The sequence below is a fragment of the Amblyomma americanum genome, chromosome 9 (assembly GCF_052857255.1).
Source record: "Amblyomma americanum isolate KBUSLIRL-KWMA chromosome 9, ASM5285725v1, whole genome shotgun sequence".
Taxonomy (NCBI): domain Eukaryota; kingdom Metazoa; phylum Arthropoda; class Arachnida; order Ixodida; family Ixodidae; genus Amblyomma; species Amblyomma americanum.
Genome location: NC_135505.1, coordinates 85865685 through 85886799, shown reverse-complemented (window position 1 = coordinate 85886799; position 21115 = coordinate 85865685). Strand labels below are relative to the sequence as shown.

Sequence of the window (21115 nt, the reverse complement as noted above, 5' to 3'; positions counted from 1 at the left end):
GGATTTATTTTCTGGGGTACTATGGTACACTTCATAATTTGCGCACTTCGAGCTAGGCCGCATATATTTTAGGCGAAAAAAAAACGGCGCGGACTGCAGGTTAGAACGCTGGCAAACAACAATTGCAAAATATAGTGCGTACATGATTGATGAAAGCAAAATTAAGCATTACCTTGCAGGCTTTTTTCTACTCTAGAGTCTTGAACAGCCGCCATATCGTTCCTGAAAGAGCAAGAGCAGGCAAGTATTGCGGTGGAAATTTCTTGCAACACTGTGGTAATTTTTTATCGATCGCTCTACAAAAAACACTGTTATCTGTTCACAAAAAATCATTAATGACATTGCACGACATGACATCTGTCTTATTTTTACGGCGACTTATAATCGTAAGACTAGTAGGTGGTTAGAGTGAACCATCCTTGCAAAGTCACATTCATTATTGTAATTTTTTCGACATTTACGCGATCTAAATCATCGATTGATCCTTATGAACAAGGACGTCTGGTTTTAAAATACCATAAATATATACATAGCCTTAGCAGCATTTGTTCACATCTGGTGTGTAGTTGAAGCAGCGTAACATTCACAAACTTATTTACATCTTCAAATTTATCTCTGTTAGCAGAGTACAAGCAGAACCATATTCATTCAATCCCGATGACATGTCACATCACATAAAAATTACGCTATCAAAGCTCAGCCATTAAGAAGAGTTCCAAACTTCGTGAGCAATTACTTCATTCATTAGATGTTAAAAAAGAAAACGTATTTACATTGTAAACACCACCTGCGATCACGCGCTATATTAACTGCGAATATGCCTGATTCCCTTAGTAGACCTTATACAATTCCCTAGTTTCCAATATTTTTTCCTTTCAAACAATCCAGGAGCCTGTACAGAATGGATCTAGAAGCAACGTAGCAACGTAGAAGCGTGAAAGAGTACGCTTCCTGGTTTGATGTGCCAGGTGCGATATCTTGCGTTACCGAGATTTCAAGCCAAAACTCTGTGTTATAGCAATACGTATTTCTAATCTCCTTCTGCTTGATCATCAAATAAAGGCAAAATTTAATAAATAATTACTTCAGAACACGCAGCAGTGAGTGGTCGCAGAGCATTGCATTCTCACCCTCGCTTTTTCAGCATGCTTCGCGAAACCGAAACAGCGCGAATTTTAAATCTCCGTGCAATTTTTAGTAGCGCCGTTTAAGCGTATTGCGGTAGGCAAGAGCAAAGCTCCACTTCCTAAATCTTGCTTCTCCAGCACCATCGTTCAACTTCAGCTCGCATCGCGAAATTAAACTTTATGAGTAAATATTGTGTGCAAATATTTAAAGCTTATCTGGCCTCATCTGCTATAAACGAATTATTTCAGTAAGTGTGAAATTTCTATGAATTGCTTTTTGCCCTTATCTGTTCTTTTTTTCATCTGATATGGAGCGGAATATGCTGACTGATTAATTTATTTTCAGCATATTTTGTTTCTGCTCTATGCGCACTAGGTGTCTCATTTAATAAGTGCGCGTGCGTTCTAGTTTCTGTGCTATAGTTAAACAGAGGGTCTACCGCGTCCGAATTCGGTATTTTGATTTACCTTTGCACGTTTCACTTCCTGCCGTCGTTATTTGGCCATGCTTACCTAGACTCTATATTAAAGAACGAAGAGCTAATATCTGTGCAACACCTTATCTCCTGAATACGAAGAAGGTTTTCACTAGTTCTTTGTGAGCTTTCAGACTGCCGCAAAGATGGCATTTAAAGGATTCTCCCGCTTCTTTGAATGATTTAGGTAAAGCGCCAAGAGCTAAGAGCGCTTGCCAAATTTGTTAGGCAAACTACAGTCCACAGCTTTTTCTTTGCCATTCAGATATTTTCTACGCAGCTGCACTCTTAAATCTTGCAGAGCTACCATAAGGGCACTGCACATTCATGTGTTTTTGCCATTAATGTATGGCGATCAATTCGTTGACAGCCCGCCCCCCCCCCCCCCCTACTACTCCCGCCCGCTCCTTCATACCAAGCAGTTCAGGTATGCTTAGTTTGTCAAATACTAAACTTAAATGAATGTCCATATAAAGATCACAGTCTTAGACTTCCAACTAGAGGTTGTAGGAAGCCCCAGCTAAAAGCAATCACAGTATGCCTGAAAGTGCCCAGGACTAATAGACACATCACGAGACGACAGAAATATTCTTTCTTATAACGCCCAGAAAAATTTATCCCGCCAGTGAATATCCATTGGGTCAGATACTCAGAAGATTCTGCGTGAGTGGTACATACCCTGTGATAAAGAACACAATGTCGTACTTTTTATATTCCTTTTTCTTTTCAACATATTCAACCAAGGCATAAAGCGATTTCAGGCCATCGATCACGTTATGATCCTTCCAAATGTGCTCGAAGTATGTCTCCTTTTTTCTCTGAAATGAAGAAAATGCGGGTTGTCAAAAACACTTTCTGAGTGATTTTCGCAACGCACAAGAAACAAGGTAACTCATTTCGCTAGAAAATATAACAAAAAGCTGAACTCACCTTGGTAATTTTGACAGAACGAAATATTAACTGGACTCTTGGCCGCGATACGGTGCGATAGCGAAGGTTTATCTGAAAAACAAACAATATTCTCAGCGTAAAGAGGACTATTTTGTTAGCCACATTAGTATTGTGTGTAATTTCAAAATATTTGCCGCGGTGTACTTAGCCCCGTGTTATTTAATCTAACACTAATTACTCTCCATGAGCACGTGCCAACCACAGTCAGGCTATCAATGTACGCGGATGTCATCTGCATATGGACATCTGCAGTAACACGCCTACAGTTGCGAGAAAGAATTCATAGAGCCGCCACACACTGTTATCTACCTCCGTAATCGAGGCCTGGAAATTTCCTCCGAGAAATGCGTACTAGTGCCATTTACGCGCAAACCCATGGCAAACTACAGTGTAATGATAAATGGCCAAATAATACGACGGGTCCAATCGTACAAGTTTCTAGGTGTCATAATCGACAGGGACTTGTGATGGAGCCCACACATATCATACGTGAAAAAACGGTTGACAGGCATCTGCCACCTGTTCAAGTTTTTCGCTGGCAAGACCTGGGGAATGTCGCCTAGTGCCATGTTACATCTGTACAGGGTGCTTTTTCTAGGATTTCTGCGATACAGCTTGCCAGCAATAAACAACACAGGCAAAACGAATCTACGCGCAATACAAAGTCTTCAGGGTCAAGTGCTCCGGATCTGTCTAGGCCTGCCTCAGAGTGCTTCAACAGTCGCTACGATAGCAATCGCTAGAGACCACCTTGTCAAGACCCACATTGAAATTGAAGTACTTAGGACCCATATAAGGCATCTAACCAGGAATCCTCGTCACCATTTAGCCTCTCTACCAGCGGACAGGCCACACACATCTTTCAGCCAAACGATAACTGCATATGATGAATCATTGCCAGCTTGTTTCACTCCGGCGGCGAGACCTTCGATCCCTCCATGGTACCTCGCTCAGCCAAAATCAACCTCGCAATACCTGGTATCTCGAAAAAAGCTGATCTGTCATCACCAGCCCTTAGACAGCTCACGCTACTATATTTGTACGAGAACTACCGTGACTCGACGCATATTTACACTGATGGATCTGTTCTTCCAAGCAGCTCCGCGGCGGCAATCGTCATTCCAGCGAAAGCTACAACAATCAAATTTAAGACGACCCACGCGACAACATCGACGGCAGCAGAGCTCGCAGCGCTCTTAACTGCCCTTCATCACATTGGTGATGAACAGCCACACAAATGGACAATATTCTGCGATTCGAAGGCGGCACTGCAGTCTCTACTGTCACCTCTACGACGCGGACCGCACGAACAACTAATCTTCCATATTACAGAGACGTTACACCATATAAGTGATGCCGGCCATAAAATAACGTTCCAGTGGCTTCCAAGTCACTGCGGGATTATCGGCAATGAACGGGCGGATCACGCTGCCCGCTCAGCCCATACTGAGGAGCGCCACGTCCCAATTCCTCTTTCTAGAACTGACGCGGCACGGAAGCTCCGCCTACTTGCTCGGCAGTGCACCGAGTCGCAATGGAATGAGCCACATTTATGAAATACGGGACTGTACTCACTTAATCCAACATTAAGTCTTGGAGCGCCATCACAGCTTCGCCGTAGAGACGCCACGCTTTCATATCGACTTTGGTTGGGTGTTGCCTTTACTAAAGCCTATGTCTTCCGCATAGGGATGACCGACACCCCAACCTGTGACCACTGCGGCCATGAAGAATCAATTGGCCATATAATGTGCTCCTGCCCGCAGTACAGTCCACAGAGGGCATGCCTTAGCCACGAACTTGACCAACTGGACGACCAACCGCTATCCGAAAAAAGAATTCTACAACATCGCAAGGACCTACAATCGCAGAAGAAGGCCGTGCAAGCGCTTTTGCGCTTCTTACACTCTACCGGCCTGTGTGAAAGACTTTAACTGGAACGCCTTCTGTGTGTGTGTCTCCATGTGTGCACGTTCCTTTTTTTGCGTTTTCCTCTCTGTCATCTTTCTAACCCCTATCCCCCATCCCCAGTGTAGGGTAGCAAACCGGAGACTCACATCTGGTTAACCTCCCTGCGTTTCGTTTTCATTCTCTCTCTCTCTCTTGAAAATATTCATTTTATCAGTGCTTAAAGGTAATGTTTCTACATGATCCCGCTCCTTCCTAACTATATTATAGTGGAATCCTTCTTCTATACTCATCAGCATTCAAAGCTAAAAGATAGTGACAGTGATTTTTACAAAGTGCTGTTTAAAGAATTCTTTCGCGCTTGTTCTTTATCTGCCGCAGTCGCTGTCTTCAGGGCCCATTTCCTTTCATCTGAGCATCGTATTATTTTTCACGCGCTCACTATTTTCACCTCTGCTTGACCCTAGAGGTTTTCATTTCACGCAAGCGCTGGCCTTTATTCTACCTTTTCATCACTGACTGACCCTTAGTCGTTTGATTGGTGTTATGTGTTCGTTGGTTTGCTTGTGAAGCGTAGGTAGGCACTGTTTTTATGAATTATTTGCAGCTGCTGGCCTGGCAGAGAATTCACTCGACAAATTGCTCCCAATACTTCGTGTGTGGCATCTTGATTGTTGATCTGTATTTACTACGCCAGCAACGATTCCTTGAGTTTGCGATAGACTTTTGTAGTTTACTTCTGAGCCTTTCGTAATCGGATTGATTGTCCTAAAAAAGCATGCTTGGTGAGAAAACAAGCTGAGTCGCGAGTGGCCCTGGGTCTGTCATCTGTGTTCTACTTTTGTCCTCGTTCGTCGCGCCGTTTTCATAACATCTTCAAGAAAGTGAGACGCATACAGCGGGACGAGCTGGCTTAGACTGCTGGGCATAATTTGGAGCCGCAAACGTAATGAAACTAAGGGCGGAAAGGAAGACAGGCCCTCGCTACCAACCTTCTACTGTACACAAAGCGTACCATTTACCCAGCTTTACCATAGCAACCTTTCTTCATGAACTGCACATGCTTCACCTGAATGTAAAGGTTTTTGATAAATCTGCCCAAGTATCTGAAATTTATTCGCTGCCTAATATGCTAGGGCTCCCAAGTACCAGCGCGAATTAGAGTTTTCATGGCCAGCTGCCCACATGCAATTCAACTCGTTATGAAACGCGAGCCATTAACACGGTGGCATTAAAAAACTTTCGGGTTATTTATGATAACGTGTTTAAGAGTAAACATAATGTGCGCGTGTTTACGAGTACTGCGTTACAAAACGTTTGCACAATATATATAGAAATAACAAAGATTTCACTTACGACGTTGAATTCAACCATCAGGTAGTGCATCATTTTCCTTGTGGAGTTGAAGCCGGCATAGAACAGAGAATCCACAACCACCTTTACTTCAGGGAATATAATCTCAATATCGTATACACCTGCAGATAGGCGAGAGGTTTTATCCCAAACAAACACTCATTAAAAATGGATGTTACTGGCCTTTAGTTAATAATCATTTAGTTTGTTAAACGTGTAGATGTACGATCGCTTACTTCTCGCCTCTTCTGAAGGTCCCACTTTCGCTCGCTCGATGGCTTCGCCTAAGGAAAAAAAGAGGAGCTGAAATTGAACCATGTTTCGAGGAGACCGTCATTCCGGCTTCCACCCACTCATGCTCTCCCAAGAAAATGTTTCTTTTGGCAGTTGTTCTTCGTGCCAACGCTACTGTCTGAGATCCGCCGCGGTGGCTTCAGTGGTTATGACGCTCGGCTGCTGACCGGAAAGATGCGGGTTCGATCCAGGCGGCAGCGGTCAAGTTTCGATGGAGGCGAAATTCTAGGTTCTCGTGGACTGTGCGATATCAGTGCACGTTGAAGAACCACAGGGGATGGGAATTTCTTGAGCCCTACAGTATGGCGTCCACCATAGCCTATGTCGTTTTCAGACATGAAACCCTCATAATACACAGACCAGCTACTGTTTTAGCTGTGAAAAATGTCTCAGTTTTAGCTGACTGTGATAGCAGCGAATTAGCCATACCTCACTGCTTTAAGCATGCTGCCTTGACTGGAGTAGACAAGGCTTTCACTGAAAATTTTGCTATGTGCAGGTAAATATTCCTGGTTTCGCTCAACATTAGATGAACACGTCCCAAAGCTACACGCACTCAATTCGTATTCAAGTGCGTGTTCTCTGTGAAATCGCGCGCCGCACACCATACGCTGTACTCTACAGCCATGCACATAGCGAGTTTCTCAGTGAGTCTAATACGCCATCCTCAATCGCATTTCTACATAGTACCTTCACTCGTTTTTTCTTTAAATAATCAGCAAGACCAGTGTGGCGCGGTTGAAGGAATTTTTTCGTTGGCTGCTGGCACGGTTCAATCCGTATCTATTCGACATGTTCTCAGATCTATGTACCTATTTGGCCTGTGTGCCAGCCGGCAAACACAGGGCAAACACTCGCGATTTCCCAGCTGAAGTACGGCGTTTAAGGCGAGCCCTTGTTCCTGCGTTTGCGCTGACGGGTTTAAAATTAAAAACTATGCGTATTTCCAAAGAACGACATACTTCCTGCTCCTATTTAATATACCATTGTCCTCGGTAGCAAGAGCGAAACACAGCCTTACCAATTACTGTTTGTGCATCAGACTCCTTTTCAATGGGCTCCAAAAGGTGAGCGTAATGACCTTCACTTGAACGTCCCATCTCCTCCATTGGCCTAATCTTCAAGTTCGGTCCAACCACGCCTTCCTTAACGCAGAAAGGATTTAAGAAAATAATACGGCGAAACGCAAAATAAAGCTGTTTCACTCGGCCGCAATCTATAAATTAACACAAACCACGAGAGTGATGGTGACACTGCTGCGCACCTTGTTTAAACATGAAGTTCCACTAAATAAAACACATCGAAAGATATTACTCCTAAAATGTGACTAAAAGAGAAAGCACTGCTGTTGCACACAAAAAAAAAGTTTTCGAAGAACTCTAAGCACCAGGAAGAACGAAATCCCTTAATAAAATGTCAAAAAAGGTTTTTTTTTTTTAATGATGCGTTCATTCGAGTAATCTTCATATTGATATTTCTTTTGTGTTTAAACGTTCACGGCTGTGTAGAGGTACACAACGGCGTGCTTGTAATATTTTTCGATTCATTGGCTGCACTTTTCTAATGGCGTACATGTGTAATAAAGCGTTGTTCACTGATGCTTGAAGTCATCTACCTTTCTCTCCCAATGCGCTGAACAACGCGAGGCTAACTTGCAGGTACACAATGTTCATAACATCAAAGGTTTGTTCTTTTTTTTTCAACTATTCTTGAGACCAATTTCTAGCTTCCTGCGTCATATTCATGCCTTATCAAAAATAAACGACTTCTCATCGCTATCATCGTGACAAAAGGTCACTGCCAGAAAAATCCTTGTTTTCTGACCCTCCCTCCCTTTCAACAACGTTTTTCTTCCATTAATATCAACTCGGTCAGTCACAAGACAACCGGTTTCAGGCTACTCTACAGTTTACGCTTCCTGTTTTGCGCTCCTCCTTTTGAAATACTGTTCAGGCGCTAGTTCTGCTTGCAACCTGTAAACAGGAGCACGGCGAGGAGAAAAGAATCGCGCACTATTTCTTGAACTTTAAAAGGCAGTGGTTTTTGATCAAGTAAGCACAATCGGAGAATTCTCATTTGGCTCTTTCAGTAATGAATAAATGGCTGCAATGCAGACGCAAAAAGGTAGATCACATTTATCCACCGTTGATTTGGCCAGGCGCCAAATTACCAACACAGACGCAGTGCACTGCTTTTTTTAGCGTTTCTCTTGCCCTCTCCAGAGTAATTCGAAATAAAAGGACATGAGTACAAGGAGGCTCGTTTGCATAGTAGGGACGAAAACCCAGTCATTTCTTAAAGTGGCCAAATAGCATTTCTTCTCAGTATATCCCAGAGAAAACAAATATATAAACTTACAACTTTCCACGAGCCGTCCTCCTCGGAAACCATGACTGACGCAAAATATTTTTCGTCGTGGTACAAGTCCTCTTCCAACGCATCCACATTAAACTAGTAGAAAATTATGTTTACAAAAATAAAATGAGGAAAAATAAATCGTGCGCAATGCACCTTCTTTACGAATTGCACCGTTCCAACGTGTCACATAATGTTGTAACATAAAGTGCGCTATTCAGCAAGGAACAAAACACCTGCAGCTTTCTCACAATACAAAGTGCCGCCATAACCCAGCAGATATTAGTGGCACCCAAGTCAGCGAGAATCTCGCTTTTTCAGTACTTTTTCTATGCCATAAGTATATTTTGAAGGCCTTCCTAATCTCAAATTTTTAAAGCCACGAAAAAAAAATTCTTTTTGAACGCAAATGATTAAGAGCTTCTTTTGTAATACTAATATTCACGTGCTGATGTATGTAATGAAAGCTGTTAATTGTTTACACCAAGCGTTATTACTTCGACAATGCGCTGTACCGGTTTTGTGGGTTCTATACTCGGTAGTTCTGGAAACATTCAAACAAATATGCTCAAAGCAATATACAAAAGTCACCGACACCGAGCGAAAAAAGCTCAGGCGATTAGGAGTTTGAAGCAAACCGTTCATAAGCATAATATATAAGGACAGCAAAAACTGTAATGGCTGTGCAATACAGCAAACACGTTCTTATTTGTGACCAGGTATTAAGCCTTGAACACAAAACACTATTATGGGCAAAATTCTATTTTTCTTATCGTGCGCATCGGAAATTCAGTTTTCCCTTCATATACAGGTGCGGTGATCTCTCTCGAGGAGATTGGAGAAATTAGCGGGCATTATAATCACTGCCTGCAATATATGTACCGTTTGTACTTGCATGCAGAAATCTTTCCACGTACCGCCTATTGCTCTATTTTCGCGGTTTTTCTAAAAGATGATTTGAAACATCGGAGCCACATTTACATTCCTTGCAATGGATCGTCAAGCTGTTTCCTTGCTTCAACGCAAGCATGAATTCAACGGCCTAACCGAGATCACAAACCTTTCGACAGGTACTGACCGCACAGGCTGTCGAACACATCACGCTTGACGACGAGCTCTAGTGCTGCAGTCATGGTGGCCCGCCGCGAGCGCTAAGCAATCCGCGCACATTCATGCTGTTCAGTTCTTACAGCCAGCAGCGTACTGCACCTGGGTCAGTCCTCGTTAATGCAGTCCTAGTTCGTCGGGCTTATTCAGTGCCCACTTTTTCTGGCATTTTAAGCATGAAATACTTTCAGCTTCCATCTCCAAAAACTACGGCGAACAATGTCCAGTAACCGCGGCGAACATATTGCCGTACATGACGCCGAACCTAAAGTGGACACAGCGAAACAGCGCTAACAGCCTACCGAGAGCAGAAGTTTGTGGCGTGACTTCTCGAAGTCTCTGCTAACAGGGCGAAGATCGGGTTTCTCGGCTGCAGCTTTGAAACACTACGTTACAGCTATTCAACCCCGTCGTCACGGCTTTAATCATCGCTCGCTGGCGATAAGGCACGAAGCGCTCATATAAAAAAATTCAGGTCAGCGAAAGGAAGTGGTCCGGGAAGCGCGATTTTTTTCGCCCGAATGGAGTCGGGGATATTATGGTTGTGTTTGGCTACAGCCCTCGGATGTTGGCTCAAGAGCACTTGTGCCCCTGGTTCACTAGGCGCTTCAATGAGGTTGGCGGCAACCGTGGTGGTTCTTGGTGAGGGAAGGCGTGAAATGACCTGGACGAGATTCCTTTGAAAACCGGGTGCCCGTGGCGCAGTCAAGCTGTCATAGGACAGCTTTTACTATGGGCGCCCAGCCATCATGTATTTACTGCATGGTGGTGAAATTAATATTATTACTATTAATGTGGCCGGAATCATCTAAAACTCACCCTGTAAAAATGTGGCCAGAACCACCTATAACTCATCCTGTACAGTGGTACGTCATATTTTGCGAAATCATTGTATGTTCACATTCATTGTCGACGACAACAGAGGCTGCATATTTCGAGCGAAAGCTTTACTACTACCCTCCGCAGCTTGTTCGTCGTGTGCGCGTTTCACCTTGAACCGAGGAAAAACCACGTGACAGATATGACGTCACTCAGCTGCCGCCGCCGAAACCAAGCGCTCGCCTCGGTTTCTATAGGCCGTTACGATAATTTTGAGGAACGGAAGGGAGCACAGCTGGCTCCCTGGGTCAGTGGACACCTCAATCGCTCTTTGAGGTACGTGGCAACGAAGGGGGGGGGGGGGGGGGGGGAGAGATCGGGGCTGCACGCATTATCGCTGACTACGTTGTGGCAGACGCTCGGCAGGCAGCACTAGACAAGCGTCATGTTTGTTAACAAAGGTGGCGCTGCGGTCGGCAGCGACGAGGGATGTAGGCAAAAACTAGGCATGCCTACACTGCTCCATGCGACGCTGCCTTCGAAACCAACCCGAGTATGAGAATATTTCAAACCGTGTGCGTCGCTTGTGGTTAGAAGCATTTTTGCTGATGCTCGGAGAGTGGTTATGCACTTTTTCAACCTGTTCGGGAGAAGGGATTAGTATCCGGGGCGCTGCATCGGGTGTTCTCCGCTCCTAGTTGGCGGCAAGTATCAGCGCGGCTACGGTGGGCGAAAGCGCGACGGTATGGGGAGAAACTAATCGTCCGCAGTTCTCAACTTCTGGGCCCATACAGCACATCCGATTACTCGTGCAAGCTAGGGCGACGCGATGCACGACGCGAAGCAGCTTTTTCACATGGCGAACCTTGTGATGTGCTTTCTACTTCTGCCGAGCCGATTCACTATGGAGACCATGGAAATTTCTGAACACTGAGATGCGAGAGCTGCACAAGCGCATGCGTGTACGTCTTCCTCGAGCTCCAACCGAAATTTACGCTCACTGTGCTAAGCTGTAAATGGATAATTTTATTGTGTCTTATTTTAGAATTTACACTCTTGAGTGCGCTTTCTGCTTGGTCATAGTGGCTTTTCTGTGTTCGCCGGTTCTGATCTACCTACAATGGAAAAATTCATATAATTTGGGAAATTACACCCCGTGACTTTTCCGAAATCCTAGCGACAATGTACCGTGGGTCTTGAAACGACATATTTGTTGAAGGTTGAGAAACTGAAAATAAGAGAAAAAACTACGCGCCATTTGGTGCTGCTTCAAACGTCGCGAACTTAGCGGCACGCTGTGAACGCTGAAGAAGAGTGTCAGCAACTTTTTTGTCTTTTTTTTCGTGTAGTGATGCTCGGGACATAGTTGGGGTAATTAGCATGAATGAGGGAAGAAAGGAAGAAAAAGGCGCCGTAGTGAAGGGCCCCGGAATTATTTCGACCACCTGGGGATCTTTAACGTGCATTGACATCGCACAGCACAAGGACGCCTGCCGGAGGTCAAGGGTACGAACCCGACCGCGGCGGCCGTGTTTCGATGGAGGCGAAACGCAAATGACGCCCACGTGCTGTGCGATGTCAGGGCAGGTTAAAGATGCCCAGGTGGTCAAATTTATTCCTGAGCCCACCACTACCCACCTCTTTCTTCTTTTCTTCTCTCACTCCTTCCGTCATTAAAGTATTTAGCATTGCAGTCCTTTATCATCACATTGTCGATTTTATATCTTAGTTTTAGCATATGCCTTTTTCTTTGTCAATTGTTTACATTCCTTACCATTCCATGTCATATATTCGATAGCTGTCGTAATTACTATAAATGAGAGGTTTCGAACGCCGGCACCCCATGGAAGTCTGGAAACTATAATTTTCACCCCTTATTAAAAACAATGCTTCCCCGCAGCACAAGAAGCTTAACAGAAAACCGGGGAGCAATCATATACACGCTGGCTACCTTTATGTACGGCGCCGCCTTGAAGAGATAACTAAACTTTCTATTTTCTCCTTAAACTTGTAAATTTTTAGGTCTGCACATGAGCAAGAAACAGTCGTCTTAAGGTCGCGTACTAATCGAGACAGGCGAGCGTTGCTTGGCTTGGCAACATTTCATTCTACTTGTGGCTTAGAAATGCAAAGCCCATCTGGCACTTACGTAGGTATGCTGTGGCACACCTTCACGCTCCTCTACTAATACAAAATCATCGGGTAGTACAGCGCTTTTCTTGAGGTTCAGTGTAATTTTGTCGTTCACTCTCAGCACCCTTGTTCCAAGGTCATCCCGAACGTCGAAGAGCTGCGGGTACACGACGGCCGCATGCTCTGGCACTGCGAAACAGGCAAGGAATAGACATAACATTTTAAGGGATTTCATCGGCAGGACGGATAATTCTGTTCAACATTTTCCATACAGAGTGCTAAGGATGAATATCACTCATCTCTACATACACACCCCACAATTCTGGTCAGAAGCATTTTTTAACGGAAAAACCCTTTATTAACGCAATTTTTTTCATGTAATTTAATATTTCACTAAACAGTTATTATATCCGCAGATCACCTGACAGCAGTCTCGCTTTTTGTTTCTGTTACCATTTCTGCTGTCGTCCAGAGTGTTGCCCATTGGTGTTCTATGGCAGTCTTAACTGTCTCATGCGATCAATTGAAACACTCTAAAAGAAAGGATTTGATACATATCACTAAAATCAACCATTACCTTCAATATTTCCATAACAGTGTCTTGCAGTTGTTCTGGTTTCGAAATTTTTTAGCTGGAATGTTGGACATAAATACTTTTGCACGAGCTCGTTGCCACATATTACAAATTTCATAATTGCAGGGATTTACTCCAAGGCTAGGGCTAATGGTCAGCGTCAGTTTAAAAGCGAAATTATTAAGGCCAGTACGAGTAACCCTCTCATGCGACGACATTGTGAGAGCGTTACAATGAATGCTCTGAGGTCTGCGAAATTTTCGGGCTTGGCCCGCGGTTCTGACACACGGCGGGTTCGTGAGATTTAAGATCCATGAGCGCGTTGTTCATGTGTTCAACACGCACCTGCTTGGAAGTTCTGGCCTCCCGCTTATGTGCAGTGTCTCGGGCGCAACATGCAGCCTGCGCCTCAGCAATATCCATGTACCTTATTGTAACGTAACTGATGTTCCACGTCACCACTCGCAATTTCGTCATTGGGACGGACGCTACTACGCAAGCACGCGGCCACTGCTGCAACTATTATTCATACGTAAGGTTACCGGATTACTAAATGAGTAGAAAGCGAGTGCCTATTGCGAAAATGCATGAGACCATTCAAGCTAAAACAGCCTCTCGCACTCCCCCTAATGTCCTCGCTCGACAGCAGCTTCCCTTTACAGCTCCTGCTCTAATCATCCTCTCTCCCCATCACGAAAAGAGAAAGTCAGTAGGAGGGCTCGGACAGTCCTTTGTGTAAGGGAAAACATGGGCGCTAGGCTAATACAGCGAGTGCTAAAATTCTTTTCGCAAAAAAGACACAGACAGAGAGTCACAACATATCGCCAGCCTATGTCTCTACCGAAGTCTCATGACAAAATCTTTTAGTCCCGATACAAAACATCTGTCTACGTTGGTTTTGTTTCAGAATGAGGCAAATGAAAAAAAAAAACGAAACCGACATACTTTGCGCCCAGAGGCCACCGTCAGTCAAAAAAAAAGCTAATTTAAGTGCAAAACGCTGTTATAAAGAATGCAATTATATGAAAAAAAAGCCAAGCACAAAGTCAGTTGCAGTCAATACGAGCGAAGTCCTGTGACCCATAGGGAATATTATTACAACAAAAAGTCACTTGTGTAGGCAAACCACACGATGCGCTTGTGTACGCAAACCACACGAACCTTGAGAGTGTTCACAAGCGCCACCCTCATCCATAGCGGGTCCTGTATTACCGCTCTCGCACAATTTCTGCCCTCGCCGTTAGATGACGTTCTACATCACATTCGCGGTAATACAGGACGTGCTACGTTCGCCGCTATGGACGAGGGTGGCGCTGGTGAACACTCTCAAAGTTCGCTTGCACGCAATAAACATAAATACCCACGAGAGCAGCAGATTGGGCAGCCGTCGCCGTAGCTCAGCTGGTAAGAGCACCGGACGCGATATTCGGAGGTCGTGGGTTTGGAACGCACCGGCGGGATGGTTGTTTTTTCTGCTGCTTTAAATGTATTTTATTTAAGCGACAGAATAACCGAAGTTATAAAAAATAAAAAGAAAACAATGGAATTATTCTCCTGTGCATCTTAGTTTCGGTGACTGTTGGTTTCCTTCATAGAGCACCGGACGCGATATTCAGAGCTCGTGGGTTTGGATCCCACCGGTGTCATGGTTGTTTTATGCTTCTTTATATGTAATTTTCTTTAAACCAGTCGATTGGCATTACAAATTAAAATAAATTAGCAACATTCTCCTATGCACCTTGGTTTCGGAGACTGTTGGCTTCCTTAATATATTTGTGAAACGAGCCCCTCATTTCATTTGCCTTGTCTGCATATATATATATATATATATATATATATATATATATATATATATATATATATATATATATATATATATATATATATATATATATATATATATATATATATATATATATATCAGTCTGTCTGTCTGTCCGTGTTTATCTATCTATCTAATCGCCTCAGATAAAAATACCTCCAGAGGCCCTCTATAGCAACTTCATTGTTCCCGTCTCTTCGGCCCATTAACTAAGATTTGAGCTTAAAATAAGCAAGACAAAAACGGATGACGGAGTGTTTTCGTGCCACTTTTTTTTTATTTGGACTGGCCGGCTTGTGGCAAAAATTACACGGTGGAAATTTTCCTACCGCAATATGCAAAGTTGTGTAGAATTATCAATCTCGATCTCAGCAGTGCTGATAGCCTGTAAAGAAATAGATACGCAATGTGGAATAGGTAAAGCAAAAAAGGGAATACTTACAAATTGCAGCATGCAGTAATTGGGATGAAAGCAAAGATAAAACAAGTATTATTCCGAGGAACATTGCTAGCAGCCCTCTTACAACCACTACACACGCTTCAAAGTGGAGTGGCTGCTTCTAGCGTTGTCCATGTGTGGTTTGTCATTTTGGTCTTATAAAGAAGCCAGTATTTCGTTTTCTTTGCATAGACCAGCTCCAAATGCCCCGATGCCATTTCTTCCAAGTCACATGACATTTTATGAGCTCCGTTTGTACCTTAATTTTCGTTATGTAAAATATCTCCTCGTAACAAAAGTCCGGAATCAGACCTTTATGAATAGAACGATATGACTTTACAGAATTACCAGGATTTTTCGTCTTTCACATTCGTTCTACTCATTTTGCATGTCGTCAGTACGCTGATACACTTCTGGCAGAAAACATTCTTTCTACGTAAAAGAGCGATGTCCTGAATATACAACGTATTTTGTGGTGGCTTTTCTCGATCTACCGAGGTTTCAGCAATAAAACAGCTTTATATTGTTACCATCACGTCGTATTTATTTTCCAGTGGTCGAGAAAAACATATACCGTATGTGGGCGTGCATTTTGTTTTCACTGGGAGCGCAATTTTTTTAAAACAATTCTCATTCAGCGGTCACGTTGTCCAATTCGCCTCCTCACACAAGAACTATGCACATTCATGTTCATTAGTCACAGTATTTTTTTGGTTTTTCAAAGTATTCACATCTCAGTTTTGGGGGGCACAGTCGATTTTCAGAAGAGTCTGTTATTCGTAGAAGCAGTCGCAGCCAAAATTTCCCGTGAAGTGCACTTATGCAGAATTGTGCGCGCGCAATACCGCTGCATGTATCGAATGCTTCAAGGCGAAAATTGTGGCAGCTGCCACCGATAATTCGTATTTCCCAGACTCCGCCGCTTTCGTTAATTTCTATTCGTCGTCGGCGGCTCCCGACAGCCACCCCGTTTTAGCGTCTCAATGTTGCGTGCCAGACCTGCGCCCGAATCGTATTATCACACTCATCGCAGCCAGATGTCTACTGCCATTGCACTGGCCACTTGCCACTAAGACCACAGCACGGCTTTTTGCGTTTATCGGTACAAAAGTATCAGGCAAAGTTAGTTTTTTGACCTCATGACACTGAGCAAGAACAGCTGTCGGTTCGTAGCCAAGTGCAAATCCACACGCATATGCATGTATTTCACAAGCAGCAGAAAAAAGTGCGTAGAAGCCCACTTTCTTGTCACTCTGCGTCCAGGGTGTCGTATTTCTGCGCACACGTATTTGACATGCAACGTCAGCAAGTTAGTGTTTTCGGTTACCAAAAATAGCAGGCACCGGCGTGAGGTCTAACAAGTTTCACTGTGATGCTCCGCCGATTCCGAAATCAATGCGTCGAATGCGATGCAGGCGAGGAAATAACCCCCCGCGGTGGCTGAGTGGTTAAGGCGCTCGGCTACTGATCCGGAGTTCCCGGGTTCGAACCCGGCAGCGGCTGCCCCGTTTCGATGGAGGCGAAACGCAAAGGCGCCCGTGTACTGTGCGATGTCAGTGCATGTTAAAGATCCCCAGGTGGTCGAAATTATTCCGGAGCCCTCAAAAGAAGGCACCTATTTCTTCCTTTCTCCTTCCACTCCCTCCTTTATCCCTTCCCTTACGGCGCGGTTCAGGTGTCCGCCGACATGTGATACAGATACTGCTCCATTTCCTGTACTCAAAAAACCAATTTTGAATTCTAAGTCACCGCTTCGAGTTCACGGAAGTTTTGGTTTGAAGCAGAATATGTAACAGTGTTTAAATGAGACAAAGGGACCGAAAGAAACAATTGCGCTTACTAGTAACTAAATAATTTATTGCAATATGTGAGGCAGCCAGTACTGGAAGCATGGCGAATCAAAACAACAAGGTGAACTGTATGATCATACAACCGGAAAGAATTATTCAGCGTCGCTGATTAAAATCCGCATATTACGGGGAGAAGAAAGCTACTGACGGACTGCTGATGCACGTGCCATTAGTTTTGTGTATATTGTAGCGCTAACTACATTACGCTAGCACTTCGACCATACAGCATGGCACCCCCTGAGCTGCGTGGCCGCCTTTGAGCTCCGTGGCGGCGCCGTGGCTGGTCACGTGGTCGGTCACGTGGTGCGGAGCAGCTGCTGGCGGTGCGGCGCGCCGGCGAAACCCAGGGGGGGAGGGAGTGGAGAAGAGGAGATGGGGGAGAGAGTGAATCCACGTTCAGGGACGAAGATGAGGAAGGAACGCCCAGCGAAATGGAGCGGCGAAAAACTGACATAGCAATTCGACTGAGCGAGTTCCACGATGCCTGATACCTGATTTAATATCTGCTGCGGGTCCTTGGACAAGGTATTAAACTTATTTTTGGAATATGGCGGAGTGCTAGACGCACTCTACCACGGGTCGGCTCGGTATTGCACTGCCTCCGCGATCGGCCCGGGGAATAATAGCGCGCGCCTTTTCTTTCTATCTTTGCTCTCCTATCCTTTAACTCTCCTACTTTCAGCACGCGGCAGCGAGCGTGGTTCGGCTTGAGCCAGTAGGCAGGCCCGTGCCCTTTCCTTTTCTTTCTTCCTGTCAACAACAACAACAACAACAGCGAGTTCTACTCGGCCAGCTGTAGCTATCGCGTCACTCCAGGTTTAACCAGAGCTAAACCACAGCCATTTTTGCAGAACTCGGAAATCAGCCTCGAGGTCTCGTCTTTATATGTGGCGATGATAGCCGCCTAATGCAAAACCGCTTCACATTTTCACACTCAGCTCAGTGTACGGCTGTATGTTTTTTGTGTGACTGGTCCTCTATATTTTCGGCGTCCTCACGTAGTCGGTCGCTGACGCAGCGTCCAGTCTCACAAACGTAAAATCGGCCGCATCACGTCGGACTCACGTAACACAGCAACGCTACAGACAACGAACTTCTTCGTGTGCTCTTTCTGACAACTTTGTTTCTTTTTCGTTCAATCCTCTGCCCGGTCCACCTGGCTTATTCCGGGTGCAAAAGAGCAACCTGAGGCCCGCTTTATTGAAAATCTTTTTCAGGTGGTGCGAGACTTCGTCTAAGTAAGGAATGCACGCTGTTTTCTTCTTGGCAGGTTGGTCAGCACTGGTGCCCTTGTCCCTTTTGATTCTGCATTCGGCAAGCAGGGACTGCACTACGCTTGATACAGTCTTCAAAGTCTATTCCGCAGAGGTTAGCCTCTTACCTGAGCGCGGATCTGAAGCGACGCCGGCGCCGTAATCAGTGTGACGAATGAGACGTAGGCGAAGACATGCAATTCACCAGCTCGAGTTGTCGTAAATTTCAGTTTCAAGCGCTAAAAAAACAACTACGCGATCTTATCGCCGCCTTCCGCTGAACTGCGCTTATTATGTGATTCCGTTCGGATTGCGCACATGATGGCCTGAGTTGCCCATGTGCCATAAAACACACCATTTCGGATTGCTTATACGAGGGCGCGCTTTCATTCTCCAAATAAATAATGACCAGTACAATTCAAAAACCTGTAAATGAAACTTACTGAACAAATAGTAACTCCGCGAGATTTGGCTGCTTCTTAGACTGGGAGCGAAGGCGAAAGTGAAACGCGAAGACATCCACCATAAAAATGCTTCAAATTAGCGCGGGAGCTGTTTTAATGAGGCTATTGTTTATGCTTGCAGTCTTTTCTAAAAAATTTTTGCGCGTTCCTAATGGACTTTTTATGTAATTCAAAATGAGCTCTGACACGTTAACTTCCGCTAGGGAATGAGGCAAAGACGCCAACGTCATCATATAATAGCGTCGATAGCGCTCTCTCGCAGTCTTATAAGTCGGACAATGCTTCCGCCTTCGCCGTTCTTTAAGTTAGCTCATTGTCCTAAAGAAAATGATCAAGGTGGTATATTTTTGGAGAATGGCGCTAAGGGTATTTTAATTTTGATCAGCATAGAGCACGCAAAATGTGAATTAATATTTTAGAGCCGTATGAAAATGCAAGCCAGCTCGCGCTCGTCTAGAGCTCCATAACTTTACAAGTATTTATTGATAAATTAAATTTAACCAGCCTGCCAACAGCCCTCTTTCAATACAACGGCATAAAGTATTGGCCCAGAAAGGTACAGAAACAGACATAACTACCATGTACAGACTTTAGCAGGCTTCTCTCGAGCGCTGGAGTGGGGCACTTCGGGGCAAATAAAGCAAAATCCTAGCAGAGATACTTGCAGAAGGACACATTCCTAGTGCTTCTGTACCTTTCATGGGCACGCGGCTGCGCTCGAGCCCCAGCATCGCCGGTTAAGAACCGTACCTGCGCAAAAACTTCGCCCACTTCGCTCCTAAAAGCACCTGACGTCTGCTGACGTCTGTAACCTAACATCACATCCAAGAAGAGTATAGCGCCAAATGTTTATCTTGCAATCACTTAGTCAACAAAGGCATGGCTTATAATGCTGAATATAAAAAACACCAGATCTGCGCGTTTCCGGGGACCAAAGACATTTCTTTTTCAGGAAAGCGCGACAGTTTTTTGACATTTTTATTCTGAATCACTATTAGAAACCGAGCATCGAGAAATGAATCATTTAAAAACGTCGACGGTTCTTGGAGACTTAATTTTGCAGTGGGCGAATATCTGCTAGTAATAATGGCATACGCACACGAAACCTTTTAAAACATCGTAACTGACACTCGACAGTCCTTGTCGCCCAGAAACTTGAGCCTGCATTTGGCTGTTTCAGTTGAACACATTTGTCTACTCTCCCTCCCCGCCCCGTCCTCCCACCTCCATACGTTCGCCTCCTTCCTATTGCAACTTTCTTGGATTCTTGATTCCTTGAGCACAAAGACCAAAAAACTCACGAGCATATAAACCATACTCATTATAAGCACCAAGGCACGTTGAAAGCAGAGGGGAAAAATATACAACACATAAGACACAGGCTAAGCCCAAAGATTCCAGCATTTTGCTTTCATTAAACTGGGTGCTATCTTGTGGGCTGTGAAACAAAACTGACGTAAGCTTTCTGCTCTTCTGCAGCCCATCCAAAGATTTTATGCATCTTGGACAGCATACATTGCGTAAAACTTTCGCGTAAACATTTGCAAAATTGACTAAATAGAAGAGATGGAAATGTCGGGCTCTGGTGTAATGGCGTGACTAACATTTCTTCCACTGAAGGTTGAACATTGATCTACAGAAGTACATTGAACTGCACAAGATCGTTTTATTAATACGACACACATTTACTGATCAAATAAGAAGGAATTGTAAATGTAATAACGAAACCGGGGTAATGCCAACATTTAAACGACTTCGTGCTACCCGTCACTTTTAATGTCTTTGCCACATATATCCTCCAGAGGCATTTTTTAACGCCTGCGAGTGTCCAGATAAAATGCTGATGTTTACTTCGCCGGAACAAAGCATTTGAGACTTTCTTCACATCGCTTAAACGCATGACAGTTTTTAATGGCTAGCTTTCCCCTCGCAATTTTTAACAACTCCTCTACAGAACACAGTGCTCTGTTGCCAACGCCTATCTTCCCCGGCCTAATGCACCGTGCAACTTAAAATGAGCTTCGCCACCTCCTTGTAACCCCCCTCCCTCTTATGCCTACCGTTTGTTCCAATGTTGCAGCTTCAGTGCATTGTGAAAAATCGCCACCTGTTTATGTATTGCCGCCTTTGTACCTTAAAGCGCAAGGTGGAAGGGTGTTTTCAAAGGACAGATAAAACCACTAAGCAACT

The 21115-nt window shown here is 44.5% G+C and overlaps 1 protein-coding gene across 1 annotated transcript in view; it reads right to left on the bottom strand.

The window, feature by feature from the left end:
• Positions 1-15524, bottom strand: part of LOC144104972 (venom metalloproteinase BumaMPs1-like) — a 30708-nt gene extending 15184 nt beyond the window's left edge. Inside the window, exons 1-9 of the mRNA XM_077638196.1 lie at positions 15362-15524; positions 12540-12712; positions 8468-8560; positions 7131-7254; positions 6052-6099; positions 5819-5937; positions 2534-2605; positions 2282-2421; positions 173-222 (exon numbers count right to left, since the gene is read on the bottom strand). Coding sequence (XP_077494322.1) covers positions 173-222; positions 2282-2421; positions 2534-2605; positions 5819-5937; positions 6052-6099; positions 7131-7254; positions 8468-8560; positions 12540-12712; positions 15362-15425 — 883 coding nt within the window. The 5' untranslated portion in view covers positions 15426-15524. The remainder of the gene's footprint in view (positions 1-172; positions 223-2281; positions 2422-2533; positions 2606-5818; positions 5938-6051; positions 6100-7130; positions 7255-8467; positions 8561-12539; positions 12713-15361) is intronic.
• Positions 15525-21115: the final 5591 nt, after the last annotated feature.